The following is a 14,328-nucleotide window of genomic DNA, read 5'->3' as shown; positions in this document are numbered from 1 at the left end:
ATGGTAAGTTCTGCTGAAATAGTTAGAGAAATGGATAAATGATGAGAATATTTACAATTCAACATTGATGTTTGCTTTCTACAGCAAAGCTTATTGCTATGATTTTTGTGTTTCCGTAACATTTTTAACTTTTCATGTTTTTTATGAAATACCCTAAGGAATTATTATTGCTTTTTATCAGATGATGGTGTTATAAATCAGAAATTATTGATAGTTTTCTTAGTTCTGTTTAGTTCTTAGTGCATTTCATCAGTGTGAATTCAATTCATTTAAAAATATATGGATATATACGTGTGTATAAAGAAAAGTGTCTGCGCCGAAAGTCATCTTGCTGAACATAGAAGAAGATAGAATGATAAGAGTCAGTGTCCCTAGTAAAGATGAGAATTCAATTCAATAAGCACTTATTACATTCCTACTATGTGCTGGGCACTAGGCACAAGTACACAAGTAACCATAAGGCAGAATAGAACCCAAGTGCAATAAGAGAGGCCATTGAGACTAATCTCCTCCCCTTGTTTTGCAGATGAAGAAATTAAGGCCCAGAGACATCAGATGGCTTGCCCAGGTCACAAGTAGGAAATAGGAGAGAGCTGGGATTTGAACCCAGAATCTCTGACTCCAAATCTAGCGTTATTTGTACCATTATGTTCATAAATAATAATAGTTTCTATTTTGCACCTTTCCACAGTTAACATAGCACTTTCCTCACAGCCCCCATGTAAGATAGGCTGCTTGGGTATTATCTCCATTTTACAGATGAGGAAACTGAGGCTCAGGGAGGTGAAGAGTTGTGCCCAAAGACATACAGGGAGAAAGGGGCCAAGTCTGTATTCAAAACCAGGTCCAGGCCAGTATCTATATTTAAATAGCCCGATCTGATTTTAATAAACAGGTCCATAGTGCCCACTTTTTCATATAGTTCCATGCTATCCAACCTCCATTTTAAACTGGATTATTATTGCTTTATGTTATTAAGCAAATATTTGATGATTTTGCATGTATGTGTGTGTTTCTATTTTTCTATCAGGCCCAACACAGAGACACTTTCATTGAAGAGCGCTATGGAAAATATAACATCAGTGATCCTTTAATGGCTCTACAGAGAGACTTTGAAACACTCAAGGAAGAAAATCATGGTGATAAGCAACCTGTCAGCCCTCACCCCCTGTCTGTGCTTAAGGCGGTGATGAAGCAATGCAGAAACATGCAAGAACGCATGCTGTCCCAGCTGGCCGCCGCAGAAAGTCGGCACCGCAAGGTGGGTCCACTGGATTAGCTGGTGGTGTCAACATCCAGGCTGGGGCTCATCCAGTACTGCCCCGTGCTTTCTTACGGCAGCTTGATTTAGCATCCTTAGAAGGGTCTGGGAAGATTTCAGCTTACCTGGAGCAGGGCTTCTTAACCTCCTTTGTGCCATAGACCCTTTAGCAGTTTGGTGAAAACAGCAGACCCCTTCTTAGAATAACATTGGTTGCCTTACCTTCAGAATTGAAGGAAATTCTGAATTTCAGTTAGAGATTAGTGTAAATAAAGGCATAATTTTTTTCTCATCCAAATTCACGGACCTCCTGAAATGTGTCCATGAACTGTAGTTGGGGGTGGTGAGGATTCTCTTATTCTAAATGTGAAATTCGAGAGTGTGCCGAGTATGTTGATTCTGGTATCATTGTTTCTTGTGTCACAACTCTAGAACGCTGTTTGTCCAGCTCTTGATGCAGTCTGAACTTTGGCAGCACACTAAGACTAGACAGAGTGTTCTCTGTTTGCTTACTTAAATGATAACTATGTGTGGTTAACAGATATTTGGGGAAAGTTGTGGCCAATAAAGTCCATATGTATAGTCACCTAAATATAAACATACATGTGCACACACACACACACACTCCTTCATAGATTATTTTCATTTACTTGCTATTTTGAATTTCATTGCATTTTCCTGCTTATAAGACCATAAACAGTGCCTGGTAACGGTTACCTTAGGGTAATTCCAGTCTGGTAGAAATAACTTTTTCTCCCAAGTCATATAGACTGCTAGCCATGAAAGCAGACCTGTGCTTTCCCTGACCTCATCCCATTGGAATCCTGGTGCCTGGGGGTTGACTCCCTGTCTGTTGTCATTGGCTGCTCAGAATTGGCCCGTTTGAGGTACTGGCAGGAGTCAACATTCCCTCAGTATCATTCTGGCCTAGGGCCAACACAGAGGGAGGCATCAGGGCATTCATTGGGGGACCATTGGGCCAGGAGAAACCACTTTAGTGAGTCAAAGCCCAGGAATCCCAGGGTTGCTATGACGCTCCCTGAATTAAACCCCTTGTCTGTCACACTTCTTCTTACCCAGGCTGGTCTTCATCCTTCTCACTTGAGTCCAGGTGTAAGGTCCAATTGAAAAACACCTGAAAACATGAAGGCTGCACTGTGGCAGGTGGCGCTGAATTTGTGTGGTACTTTATACTTTTCAAAGTGTTTTTATTTAGTTATGTAATAAGAACTTCACATGGCACCATAAATGGTATCATCTTCACTTGACAACTAAGGAAAATGAGTAGGTCCAGAGACTGACACATGTTCAAGGAAGTGGCCCCAGAAAGATTTGTTGCTGCTGCTGTGTGTGTGTGTGTGTGTGTGTGTGTGTGTGTGTGTGTGTGTGCATGTTGTGGGGGGGGAGTAGAATTAACACCAAATTCCATAGTATCATATTTCAGTGTAAGACATGCAGTGTGTTAAATCTGGTTTTTAAAGGACACTTGAAATCTCAGAGCATGTATTGGGTTCTATTAAGTGGAAGAACTTAAGCTCTTTCAACTGCACTTTAGTTATAGTATCTCCACCAAAGCAGCTGTGTTAGTCTCTAAGCCCTCCTTGGAGCCACACTCCAGGAATTTTTATTCTCCAATCAGGAAAGCTGTTGGTAAAGAAAAGTGTTAAGAAAACAGGATGGAGCATATGAAGTATGAAGACAGATGGCATGCCAAGGCTTGGGCATCAGAAACATCAACTGTGTTCATGCTGTAGAGAAGACCCTCTTCTGTCCAGAACATCATCCAGTAACATTGAGAAGTCTCCTTAAATTTTCATTCTCCTTTATAATTCTGTTGAAGCTTATAACACTCATTTTTAAAAATAAATTTTTATTGACATCTCTTGTTTTTACATCACCACCATTCCCCACTGTATCCCTCCCCTCCATTCCCTCTCAGAGAAGCCATCCTTCCTAAATAAGATTTTTTTAAAAGAGGAAGAAAAAAAGTTGAGCAAAACTGATATTTCAAAGTCTGACATTCTTTACAATTTTTCAACCCCACTGTAGTAGGCCCTAGGCCTGACTCAATACTCCTTTTTCAGATTTGGGATTAAAATGAAATGAGATACTTGGAGACCTTCTACCCATTAAGAAAAAGAGGTTGGAGGCAAAGCCAAGATGGTAGAATGTTGGGAAGCAGTGTAGTGAGTTCCCCTCCACAAACTTCTCCAGACAGATTGAAAAAATGCACCAGACGAAATTCTGATGAGGAAGTCCAGAAAAGTCATTTATCTGATCTAGCTCGGCATAAGAAGACAGAAAGGAAGTCCGCAGATACTAAGGATAGGTCAGATGAGGTGAGTTGAGTACTGCATACCTAGGGAGAGGCTGTGCACCAGGGCAAAAGGGAATTAACAGGTTGGCACAAGGTGAAAATATTGTCCAAGCAACAAATTCCCTGAAAATTAGAGTGGACCAAACAGAAGTTAAAGACTTCATGAGGCAACCAGAAATACTAAATCAAAGTCAAGATGGCCAAAAAAAAATAGAAGAAACTTTGAAGTTCAAAAACAGGAGTGAAGAAAAACATTAAAAAGGTAAACATGAATGAACAATGATAAAGGGTTAAACAAGGATAAACTGTTTACATACAAATATATAGGGAGATGATCCTTTAAACGTATCCCCTTTGAATCCTGTCATCATCATGGTTCATAGAAGGAATCCAATTAGACAAGGCCTAGGAATAATTCTATCATGGCTTGATGATCTTAAGAAAAGAATGGAAAGAGAGAAGAAGAGGAATATGCCAGACAGAAAGGGAAAGGAAGGTTAGAGAAAATTATTTCACATTATCAGGATGCATGGGTAAAATATCCATACAAAAAAGGAGAAGAGAGTAGGAGAACTGAACCTCACTCTCATCTGAACTTGTCAAAAGAAAGAAGAATACATACACATGAAATACATTTTACTCAACAGAAGAAAAGGATAAGGGGAGGGGGGAACCAGAAGGAGGATAGATTAAGGGAATGATTAGTTCCTAAGCAAAACAAATTCTAGCAATATATAAAATACTTATGGCTCTTTTTGAAGTGACAAAGAATGAGAATCTGAGAGAGTATCTGTAAATTAGAGAATTGATGAACAAGTTGTGGTATGTAAATGTGATGGAATACTATTGTGCTGAATTCATATCAGCATAATGGCCAACCAGGATTTCAGAGGACTGATGATGAAACATGCTGCCTACCTCCTGATAAAGAGATGGACTCAGAATGCAGACATGGCCAATGTGGAAATCTGTTTTGATTGACAATACATGTTTATAATGAATTTTGTTTTTCCTGTGTCCTCAATGAGGAGGTTGTGGGGGGAGGGTGAGAAAGTAGATCTTGACTTATTAAAACAAATAAAATATTTAAGAAAAGAAGGTTTATTTAACCATAGCATGGAGAAGCTATTGAGTAAGGACACAGCATTGACTTGGTTCAGCATCCCTTCCCCAGCTCTCTGTTGCCAAGCCAGAGGGAGGAGCTCCTGACTCTTCCAAGCTGGCTTTGGCACTTAAACTACCAGGAACCTCTTTTAGTGCTTTTCGTCCTAATCCTCTGGGCCAGTCAAGTCTCAAAGCTGGTTCCATTACCTTTTAGGGAAAAACTGGCCTCATCTACATGGGGTAGAGCCATATGGAACACTTGCCAATTGCTCTTACTACTAACCTATGCAAAAAAAAAAAAAGCAGGGACAGCTACCTTTTCATGTTTCTTTTTTGGGAGCAAGCTTGATCGTCATTTTGTCGTATTCAGATTATATTACATGTTGGGAGGGGTTCTGGATTTTAAGGCAGTAAGTTCATTTATGCCTCCTTCTGCCATTCTTACATAAGTCGGTGTAAGTTATGTTGCCTTTGAGAAACAGCATGCATGATATGAAGTGAGCCCTGGACCAAGAGTCAGGTGATCTGGTTTTGAATCATAATTCTGCTACCTACTTGCTGTGTGACCTTGGACAAGTTTAACCTTTTTTCTTATGTATAAAATGAGAGCATTGGATTGACTAAAATGTACATTCCCTTTCAACTCTATAATTAAGCAGAGTACTTAGGCAAGGAAGGCACCTATTGTAGTTAATTTAGTCCACTATGCAATTTTTGATACTGGATTGACTTGGATTTTGAGGTAGGCACTCTCGAAAGGGTATAACCTCTGCATTTCAGAATGTTTTATGGAAAAGAATAGGAAAGCTAAACATGTTTAGTTTGACATGCCCCATGGATTTAGGAACATCCAGTGTCAAAGGGTTCAGATGAAGGAAAGTTAGGATACTGTGGACAAAAATTCCACAGTGAAAGTCATCAGAGGAAAGACAAAAAGCCTTCAATAATGAATTTCTGATTATGCAAAGGTAAAAACAGTTTCATTGAAGAAAAGGGGAAGTTGTCTAAGGACACCAGTGTGGATACACAGGGGGAATTCCTCAACCAATTTGGATTTTAAAATGTATCTACATCAAAGGACAATAAAAAGAGATTTTTAGTTGTAATAGGGAAAAGAGGAGAATCAAAGCGAGGTTGGGGCCACTGGATTAAACAAAGAAAATATGATGGAGAGAAGGCAGAACTACTGAATGCATATTTTACTTCCTTTTTTCAGTCAAGGAGATTAATCTTTGGACTAGAAAGGATAAAACAAATAGCTAATAGGGGGTTGATAATCATGATAAGTAGGGAGATAGTAAGAGATCACCTTACAAGCTCGAATTAACTGTATCTCAAGTGTCTTCAGAACTGCCAGCTGTGATTCTTGAGGCACAGTCTTTGAAAAATCATGGAATCAAAAAGAGGTGGATAGGACCGGAGAAGGGCAGATGCTTTCTTTTTCAAAAGAATGCAAGAGAGGCTGCAAACTAACGGACAGTAGACATAACTTCACTATTTGGCAAAATTGGTTTTTTTAAAGGGGTGCTCTAATAAGGACGTGATTGCAAACATCAGCACGGTTTCATCAAATGTAGTTTGTACCAACTAGATTAACATCATTTCCCTTTTTTTGACAGTGTTACTACATTCCTAGATCAAAGGAATGCTGTAGATAGAGTTTGCCAGGATTTTAGCAATGGGTTTGACGAAGCCTGTCTTCCTATTCTTGTATACTAGATGAATTTAGCCTAGACAATGGTATAGTCAGTTGGATTTCAGAACTGGCTGGCGGATGTCTGTACCCAAAGAGTAGTCATAATGGTTCACTATCAACTTGGAAGGAAATCTATAGTGAAACTTAAGGTCCTTGAGAGTAGGCCCTGCCATTTTTGTCTTGTTTCCCCAATGCGTAGTACAGTGTCTTGCGTATAGTTGATACTTAATAAATATTTGTTGAGCTAGAAAGGGATGTAGGCTTGGTCCTGTGCTCTTTAATATTTTTAGCTGTGACTTTGATAAAAACATAGTCAAGTCAACAAGCATTTATTGTGCATTTATGTGCCATCAATTATGTGAAGTTTTGGGAATACAAATACAAGCAAAAGGAAAGATAGCCCTTGCCCCACAAGCAGGTTATATTTTAACAGTTAAAACATCACATAAAAGAAAGCTGAAAAGGTGTGGCGGACCAGGTACTGTGTGAGGGCATGTTGAAGAAAGAAGTCCAGAGAGCCAGAATGAAGGAGTAAATATGACTGCTCTGGCACTTCCTGAAAATGGAGGTTCTGGGAAGAACTGACCAATCAGAGAAAGGGGCTCCCAGGGTGGCGAGATCTTCCATCTTGGGGAAGGATGAAGAAAGAAGTCTGGAGAGTCAGGAGAAGAGCCCCCAGAGGAACAACGGAACATAAGTGGCAGCATTTTTCAGATGAAACAAAGCTGGCAGGAATTGTTATCCTACTAGATGACAGAATACCAAAAAAATTTTTTTTCTTTTTTTTTTTTTAGGCAGTTGGGGTTAAGTGACTTGCCCAGAGTCACACAGCTAGTAAGTGTCAAGTGTTTGGTCTGAGGCCTGATTTGAACTCAGGTCCTCCTGACTTCAGGGCTGGCACTCTATCCACTGCGCCACCTAGCTGCCCCCCCCCAAAAAAATTTTTTTGATTGACTAGAAAATTGAACTGGATCTAATAAAATGAAATTTAGTAGTGATAAATCTAAAGCATTGTATATGGGCTAGAAAAATTAACTTCCCGGGTATAAAATGAGAAAGTCATGGCTAAACAGCAATTCACCTGAAAAAGATCTGCGGGTTTTAGTGGGCTACAAGCTCAGTGTGAGACAACAGTCTGATATGGCAGCCACAAATGCTGATATTACATTAAGACTTCATACTCATACCAAGGAAGTGAGAGTTCCACTTAATTCTGCCCTGGTCAGCCTACATCTGAAGTATTATCTTTTGTCCTAGTCACCACATTTTAAGGAAGTTGTGGACAAAGTGTAATGTTTCACTTGAAAAAGAAAAGGACCATGGAGGACGTGATATCTGTCTTCAAATATTTGAAAGGTTATCATGTGGAAAAGGGATTAGATATATTCTGTTTTACTCCAGAGGCAGCCAGAACTAGGAGCAAATATCAAAGTTACAAAGAAGTAGATTTAGGCTTAATGTAAAAAACAACACACACACACACACACACATCAAAAAAAAACAAAACCATAATAATCACCCTTCCTAAAAGCTAGCTATCTGAAAGTGGAATGGGCTATCTTAGGAGGCAGTGGGTTCTTTCTCACTGGAGGTTTTCAAGTAAATACTGGAAGATCATTTGTTAGATATGTAGTAAAAGGGGTTTGTTGGTTAGGTGTGGGTTGAATTAGATGATCTCTGAATTTTCTTTTAACTCTAATATTATGTGATGTATAGCCTTTAATCTTATCTTATATGACCACTAATACTTGACTAAATTCTAAGAAACCATGGTGCATTTTGATATTTAGAGATGACTTGTTTGTGATTTTTTTGTACTTGGAAGGTGATCCTAGATCTTGAGGAAGAAAGACAGAGACATGCACAAGACACAGCTGAAGGAGATGATGTCACATACATGTTGGAGAAGGAGCGAGAACGGCTGACTCAGCAGGTATCATCTGGACTATTGGAATGTCAGGCTGGGTGGTTAACAGCTTCATCTTCATCCTTTGATTTCCCCACACACACACAACACACCTTTTAGTATACTTTGACAGCTGAGATACGGTCACAATTGTGTTAAAAAATAATTTTGTTAATGTTAGATTTGGAAGGGACCTTAAAATCATGTAGTCCAACCTTTTTTTTTTCAATTGATGAGGAAATTGAAGTTTATAGAGGATAAGTGACTTGCTTAAAGTCACAGAGGTAAGTAGCAGGATTAGAATCCATGTCCTATGAATCCAGATCCAAAGATCTTTGCACTATATAATGCTGCTACTACTCAATTAAAGTCAAGTGCATTTTCTGTTTGTTTATGTTTAAGAGCTGATACATTTATTACCATCTCTTAAATAATTTGTTCCCTTTTTATAGATATCCTTATGTAATGGTCTTACAGTCACAAGAACTGAGTTTGAGTCTTAGCTTCAGCCCTTGCTAACTGCCTGACTCTGGGCAAATCACCTAACGTCTCTGAGCCTCAGTTTCCTCATTCTGTAAAGGATAATAACACTTTCATTACATGCTTCACAAATTGATGTGAAGAAACCACTTTTTAACCCAAAGACTCCAGCTTCTGGGATAAGAACTCACTGTTTGACAAAAACTGCTGGGAAAACAGGAAAATAGCATGGCAGAAACTAGGCATAGATAGATCAGCATCTCACACCCTGTACTGAGATAAGGTTGAAATGGGTACATGATTTAGATATAAAGGGTGATACCATAAGCAAATTAGGAGAGCAAGGAATAGTTTACCTGTCAGATCTATGGAGAAGGGAAGAATTTATGACCAAACAAGAGAGAGAAAACATTGTGAAATGCAAAATGAATAATTTTGATTATGTTAAATTAAAAAGGTTTTGCACAAACAAAATCAGTGCAACCAAAATTAGAAGGAAAGCAGAAAGCTGGGAAACTTTTTACGGCCAGTGTTTCTGATAAAGGCCTCATTTCTAAAATAATGAGAGAACTGAATCAAATTTATAATACCAGTCATTCCCCAAATGATAAATGATGAAAGGATGTGAACAGGCACTTTTCAGATATAGAAATTAAAGCTATCTATAGTCATATGAAAAAATGCTCTAAATAATTATTGGTTAGAGAAACACAAATTAAAACAACTCTGAGGTACCACCTCACACCTCTCAGATTGGCTAATATGACAGACAAGGAAAATGATAAATGTTGGAAAGGATGTGGGAAAATTAGAACACTAATGCATTGTTGGTGGAGTTGTCAACTGATCCAACCATTTAGGAGAGCAGTTTGGAACTATGCAACTTCGTGTACCCATTGATCCAGCGATACCACTACTAGGTCAGTGTTCCAAAGAGATCATAGAAAAGGGAAAATTAAAAATTAAATGAATTTAATTATTTTGAAAAGTTGTACTCCGCAGTAACTCTAAATGAGAATATTAAATTGGCCATCTCATCCCCCAATTATAAAGAGAGTTGTCAATATGCTTTCATTTCCTATCCTAATTAAAATGTGTGGTGGTGTTTTTTCCAGCTGGAATTTGAAAAGTCTCAAGTGAAAAAGTTTGAAAAGGAGCAGAAGAAGCTCTCCAGCCAACTGGAGGAAGAGAGGTCCCGCCACAAACAGCTCTCGTCCATGCTGGTGATGGAGTGCAAGAAGGCCACCAGCAAGGCTGCAGAGGAGGGGCAGAAGGCGGGGGAGCTGAGCCTGAGACTGGAGAAGGAGAAGAGCCGCGTGAGCAAGCTGGAGGAAGAGCTGGCGGCCGAGCGCAGACGCGGCCTGCAGACGGAGGCCCAGGTGGAGAAGCAGCTGTCCGAGTTTGACATCGAGAGGGAGCAGCTGAGGGCGAAGCTGAAGCGCGAGGAGAGCCGCACCAGGACTCTCAAGGAGGAGATGGAGAGTCTGAGGAAGGCGGTGAGGGATCTGGAGGCGGCCCAGCCGGGCGGCGGGCCCGCTGAGCCCCCGAGGACGCCTGGGACCGAGTCCAGAGGCACCGCCACCGACTCCCCTTGCCTGGTGTCCGTGTTCTGCCAAACTGAGAGTCTTCAGGCGGAAAGAACCCCGGGGAGCAACGCAACCAAGGGCGCGCCTGCGGGGTCACCGGGCCCTTCCCCGTCCACGCACTCTTCCTACGCCAAAACCAACGGCCATTGTGACGTGGAGATGCAGACCAGCAGGGATTTGTTACCAAGCGCTGGGACAGAAAGCGTGAGGCCAGCGCGAGAGAAAGCTGCTGGGTGCGCCCAAGATCAGATGATAGAGAATGGTGGCCCTCCCGCGGGGACAGAGCCTCCCGCTGCCCTGGCCGCGCCCCTCCCCTCCACGGGCAGCCCTCTGTCCCCAGGCAGCACCGCCGCCTCCTCTTTGACCTCCTCCCCTTGTTCTTCACCAGTCCTAACTAAACGCTTGGTAGGGCCAGCGGCCAGCAGCCCCGGCCACCAGTCGTCCTACCAAGTGGGAATCAACCAGCGCTTTCACGCAGCTCGCCATAAATTCCAGGCCCAAGCCGACCAGGACCAACAGACCAGTGGCCTGCAGAGCCCGCCCTCCAGAGATCTGTCACCCACCCTTGTGGACAACTCTGCTGCCAAGCAGCTGGCCCGAAACACTGTCACTCAAGTGCTCTCCAGGTTCACCAGCCAACAAGGGCCCATTAAGCCCGTTTCTCCCAACAGCTCTCCCTTTGGCACAGATTATCGCAGTCTGGCCAATACCACCAGCCCAAGAGGTGACACCAGCCATTCGCCCACTCCAGGGAAAGTCTCCAGCCCTCTGAGCCCCCTGTCTCCTGGGATCAAATCGCCTACCATCCCCAGAGCCGAGAGAGGGAACCCTCCACCCATCCCTCCCAAAAAGCCTGGCCTTACCCCAGTGCCGTCCCCTACCGCTCCACTAACCAAAACCCCTTCACAGGCAGCCTCTTTAGGCACTGCGGATGACCTTTCCGGTAGCTGTTCTGCCAATGCTGTTGTAGCCAACGGCAAAGATATCGAGATACTCCTGCCTACCAGCAGTTAGTCTCTAGGAGACTCTGTGTTTGACATTCCATTGCATTTCGTCCAAGAGCTTAAAGACCGACCATTGGGTCAGATCGTGTTATTTATTTTGATAGTGGTGGGAATTTTCTTTGAAACATTTTAGTGTATTTTCACCTTTTTTGTATTTTTTTAAAAGTAGAAACTGGGTAGTTTGGGTTTTATGTCTCAGATCTTTGTACTGAAGCTGGAAAAGGCACCTCAAAGATGTCTCCAGGCTGAACAATCACCATCATGTCGTGATGGAGAAGAGCTTTTTGTGGACCAGGTGGCAACTTGTTCTCTATTCTGGGATGAGAAACATTCACTTTCAATTATGCAGAAATGATTCATGCAGATTTTTATTCCAGATGAACATGTATAAAAAGTGCCTGAAATAAGATTGCCTGCCATATGACTGTGGCTCTGTGGCAAAATACATGAAAAGGGGTCATGTCCCGACAGAAAATGAGACCTTCCAGGACTCCAGAATGTTCCAGATCAACACTGCTTTTAAGCCTTTTAGTGTGTTCTTAATACAAACTGTTCTGAAACAAGGCTGCATTAGTAAAACAAAAACCTTTTCCCTGTGAGGATGAACATAAGCTGAGAGCTTTATTAGCAAGCCCCTGCCAATCCCTCCTGAGCAGTAAGCGGTTGAGATGCTCATCTTTCTCAGACTATTAAGTGACTCCCGGCATCAATCCTTGGATAAAATGAAATCGCTAATGGTCAAATCCCTTCCCCTCTCCATCCCCCCCCCCAAAAAAATTCTTCAAGCATCTACTGTCGTGTGTAGAACTGCTGAGTCCAAAATCTTACTATTACTTGAAAAGGAAAATTGTTAAACATTCTGTGTAAATGTCTTGTGACAGAATGATGGGATCTTATTTACTATGTAATCAAAAAGCAATAACTTAAAAGTTACTCATTTTGTAATGTTAAAAATCCAAATTACACCGGTTTTACCGAGTGGTCATATGTGCTGTCCCAGCCTGCCAACATATGGTAACTGTTACTTGGGAACTAAATTAACATTTGCCTAGATAGATACATATCATATATCAGTATAGATATACATCCATGTACATGTTAACATACACACACCTACCACATGCATATAGAATATAAATTTTAGTGTGAGTATATTCTTAGAGTTTCCAGTATTGCATAAAGAAAAAGTAGAAATGCACATTAAGATTACCTACCAAAGTAGCCAGCTTGCTCTCCTTTGTGCTGCTGGGCCCCATTTAGGCTTTGAGAGGAATGGTCTCTGCAGGGCAGTGAGTAGAGTAGCTCCCTCGCTCTTGGAATTTCAAAGCTGAATCCAAATCCCTTATCATCCTGGGGAATGTTCCTGGAAGAAGGATAAGGTAATCTGACCTTTTCTCATTTTAGCAACTCATCTCTCAGTAGGACTTCTTTTCCATTTGGTAAATGGATGGTATATAGGAGATACAGATATACAGTGTAGACATTTCAAGGGAGGGTGAAGGCAGATGATTTCTTAATTTTGCATAAACTTGTCAAGGTGGTCTTATCCTCCAAAAAGTGTAGGGTCAACCCTCTTATTGCAGTCAAGACTGCTCTTAACCCAGCCTAGACAGATGAATGTTTTGTCCTTCATAAATGGCTATAGAGAATGGGATACCCAACATGCCTCCCTGGGGACACCATTTTAGTATTTAACAACACTTACAAAAGTCTTTCAGATGTGTAACTTTCAGTTCCTTCCTGCAATTTTAAATCTGTTCCCTCTTTATCTGGCATCAGTTCATGGGGAAAGCAAACCACTGAATAGAAATCACTCTGTAAATCAGTTAGTTATTTCTTAATTGGTACATAAATTCGCAGCGTTCCTGTTTTGATCTGGTGGTGGTCCATGTGCCACCAGGAGAAAAATAGCAATGCTACTAATTATTGCCCCAAGATAGCTACTCAGTGATAAATTGGAGGGGTCTTAAATTGTCCAAAGCTACTAGTGTGCACTGAATTTCATCCTCATGCTTGGCACAAATTAGCAATGTCTATGATAAATGGCTAAACTTTCTCAACTAGAGAGGGGGTCTGCAGCTCTTAATATGTTTATTACCTCTCTTTAAATGGTAATCTTAATAGTTGCATTGTGCTCTTTCTTTATGGCATAGATATAGAGAGAGATATATACTATAATGAAGTTTATTTCTTAGGAAATGCACTGAATAATGTATTTCTTCTACAGTGTAATATGGGGTGGGGAAATGCAAAAGAAAATGTGTATTTTTGCAAGTAGCCTATCTTCTGAGACAAATAAGCACAAATATTGCAATGGATCCAACTAATCCAGTTAGGTTTTATAGGTCTAGTATTTAAGTTTTGCTGTACATTGTGTGTTGATAAGTAAAAAAAAAAAAAAAAGATGATTCACATGTTGGTTATTATAATCAAGTTGTTGCAAAGCTTTGTCACTGGTTATGAAGTCCAGACACTTAACAGTAGCATTAATTGTCCATTAACACATGTAAAGCCAAATGTTTCATGGGTAATTCTTTTTTTTTTATAACAGAGACAACATTAAAACATGTTAAATCATATTGCCAAGAAAACTTATCTTGTACTGAATGAAAAATGTTGTGCAATAAGGTGCATTTTATTTAGGGTAGAGGGGAGGGGAGGGAGGGAAAGAGAAGAACTTTAGAGAGGGCACTCACTTCTGGCTTAAAAACAAAACTGGAACAGGTGTGTGCATGCATGTGCACACTGACTTTATCAGATAACTACAAAGTACTTTGATACCAGGAAGAGTCAGGATGATCACCAATTGCTTAATCAGCAACCAGATTATATTAGAGTTGGAAGAGGCCTTTAAAAATCCTCGTTTTGCAGATGAGGAAACAGCCCCAAAGACAAGGCCACACCACTGGGTATTAGCAGACCCCAGTCCTCAAAGCCAGGTTCCCCAATCTAGGTCCAGTGGCTTTTCAGTCCT

At 40.9% G+C, this 14,328-nt stretch overlaps 1 protein-coding gene across 3 annotated transcripts in view; it reads left to right on the top strand.

Moving 5' to 3' along the window:
- Positions 1–13,933, top strand: part of CTTNBP2NL (CTTNBP2 N-terminal like) — a 69,622-nt gene extending 55,689 nt beyond the window's left edge. For all 3 annotated transcript variants that reach the window (XM_027860403.1, XM_027860406.1, XM_027860405.1), the window contains exons 3-5: positions 1,031–1,261; positions 8,204–8,311; positions 9,880–13,933. In XM_027860403.1, coding sequence (XP_027716204.1) covers positions 1,031–1,261; positions 8,204–8,311; positions 9,880–11,364 — 1,824 coding nt within the window. In that variant the 3' untranslated portion in view covers positions 11,365–13,933. The remainder of the gene's footprint in view (positions 1–1,030; positions 1,262–8,203; positions 8,312–9,879) is intronic.
- The last annotated feature ends 395 nt before the right edge of the window (positions 13,934–14,328 follow it).

Source organism: Vombatus ursinus, unplaced genomic scaffold, assembly GCF_900497805.2.
Source record: "Vombatus ursinus unplaced genomic scaffold, bare-nosed wombat genome assembly UNPS02014179.1, whole genome shotgun sequence".
NCBI classification, from domain to species: domain Eukaryota; kingdom Metazoa; phylum Chordata; class Mammalia; order Diprotodontia; family Vombatidae; genus Vombatus; species Vombatus ursinus.
This window is presented reverse-complemented; position numbering and strand designations above follow the sequence as displayed.